The sequence below is a fragment of the Merops nubicus genome, unplaced genomic scaffold (genome assembly GCF_000691845.1).
Source record: "Merops nubicus isolate BGI_N331 unplaced genomic scaffold, ASM69184v1 scaffold21879, whole genome shotgun sequence".
Classification (NCBI taxonomy): domain Eukaryota; kingdom Metazoa; phylum Chordata; class Aves; order Coraciiformes; family Meropidae; genus Merops; species Merops nubicus.
Window position 1 is genome coordinate 13,569 of NW_008630508.1, and position 2,051 is coordinate 15,619.

Below are 2,051 nucleotides of genomic sequence, written 5' to 3' on the forward strand. Positions count from 1 at the left end.
CCCGCGCTGCCCCGCCCGTGCAGAAACACCCCTGCTGCTGCTGGGTGGGCTTCTGGCTGGGGACAGCCCAGTGCCTTCAGCCTGCAGGAGGAGGAGGAGGCAGCACAGGGTGGCAGAGGGGGTGCTGGAGGGGGCAGACCTGCCACACCTGGCTCTCCCTCCACAATGCACGGTGCCCTCGCTCAGGACCACTTACCGTGGCCCAGGCTCAGGACCACTCACCCGGGTAGGGCAGCTCTGCCCACGGTGCCCATGGTGCCCACACCCCTGCCCCACGGCACCACCCCGGGCACCCACATCCCCCTATGTCCCCCCAGCACTCACGTCTGGTCCTGGGGGCCCCACAGCTCCTCGGGGGCCAGGGAAGCCCAGTGAGCCAGCCTGGCCCCGGGCCCCGGGCAGCCCCTCTGCTCCTCGTGCTCCACGGGGACCCTGGAGGAACAAGAGCTGCACGTCAGAGGGGGGCTGACTAAGGGGGGGTTGTGTTGTGGGGTGGAACCTCCCATGGACCCACAGCCCCCTGCACACTCAGCCTTTGGGTCAATGCCCCACAACCCTCCACCGAGAGCATCCCTGGGGCACCAAAGGTGAGCAGAGGGTTTTAAGCAGCTGAGGCACCAAGCACAACCTGAGCTGTCTGGTTCTTGTGCTCCCCGAAAGCAAATGCCCCTGGACATCCACCAGCCCACCCACGGGCTGGAAATGGGATATTGGAACAGAAAAAGAGGAAAGAGCTCGAGGAGCCCCCTGTGAGTGCATGGCACCTTGTCTCCTTTGGCTCCCAGGTCTCCCTTGGCTCCACCTGGACCTCGACAGCCCTGCAACAGCAGCAGAGGAGGAGGGGACACTCAGAAAACCACCTTATGCCACTCCTTGCATGCCAAGCATGCTGTGATCTGATTCTGGCACCCCAGAGAGTGAGCTCTGCCCCGTTCCCATCTGGGGTTTCAGCCCCACGGGCCCGTTGGAGCTGGGAGCAGACCCAGGCTGGATCTGCTCCTCATGCTGGGGGTGCTCCAGAGCTTCTGGGGTCGTTCACCACCAAGCTGTTGGTGCTCCCAGCACCCAGTGCCCAGCCCAGCCCAGCTCCCTGGCAGGCAGGATGCTGAGCACAGCCAGTGGTGCCACCCCAGCTGCCCTGTCCTGACACCAGCCCAACCACGGGGAGCCCCTTGTCCTCATCCCTGTGCTCCTAACATGGGCTAAAGCCCCCCCTTGTGCCTCCCCAGAGCAGATGGGACACACTGGCACACTGAAGGCTCCTCTTTCAGTGAGGTGAGTGAGCCCCAGTGCAGCTCTGCCTTCCCAAAACGTGGCAGTGGCCACCTCTTCACATGCCAAGGCCAAACACAAGCACAGACCACGCTGCTGGTGCTTTGGGCTGCTCTGGTGTGGTTCCCCTGCATCCCAAGCAGGGATGGCATGGGTGCCATCACTCACCCGCTCTCCTTGGGTGCCTTTGGGACCTGGCAGGCCAATGAACCCCTTGAGAGAGAGACAAGATGTGAGTTAAAAAGAGGAGGAAAACCTCAGCTGCAGTGGTGGAGGCTGACAGCCTCCCAGGCTGCAGGGGTGGGAAGAGGCTGATGAATTGGAGAGGCCACTCCAGCCTTGTGGAGCTGCTGGTGGGATCTGCCCTCCAAGAGGGACCAGAGGACACATAAGCCCTCCCGAAGCTGCCCCCAGTGTGAGGACGGGGTCCTTGTCAGCCTCCAAAAGCCCCATGCCCACCCCACCCTGCCTCCCTCAGCCCCTTTGCAAGCAGCATTTTCAGCTCTGGGGGTCAAGGGCTCAGCATGTGAGGAGTAAATGCCCCCCAGGGCCAGGCTCAGCACCGTGGGGAGGCAGCTCAGCACCCAAAGCCCTTGGGAGAAAGGGTCCCAGCCCAGGGGAAGGAGAGGCAGGGCCAGGGCTGGGCCATCTCTGCCAAGAAACACATAGGGAAAATGAAAATAAATATATATATATATCCCCCAAGATTCCTGGAAGCAGCAGAGTCAGGGGAGCTGTGGAGCTGAGGGATGTGGCCACAGAGCCATGGGCATCATCCA

At 62.6% G+C, this 2,051-nt stretch overlaps 1 protein-coding gene across 1 annotated transcript in view; it reads right to left on the bottom strand.

The window, feature by feature from the left end:
• LOC103779701 (collagen alpha-1(VIII) chain-like) overlaps nt 1-2,051 on the bottom strand; it is a gene marked incomplete at its 5' end in the record, with an annotated part of 18,920 nt that overhangs the window by 8,839 nt on the left and 8,030 nt on the right. Inside the window, 2 exons of the mRNA XM_008947345.1 lie at nt 325-432; nt 1,441-1,485. Coding sequence (XP_008945593.1) covers nt 325-432; nt 1,441-1,485 — 153 coding nt within the window. The remainder of the gene's footprint in view (nt 1-324; nt 433-1,440; nt 1,486-2,051) is intronic.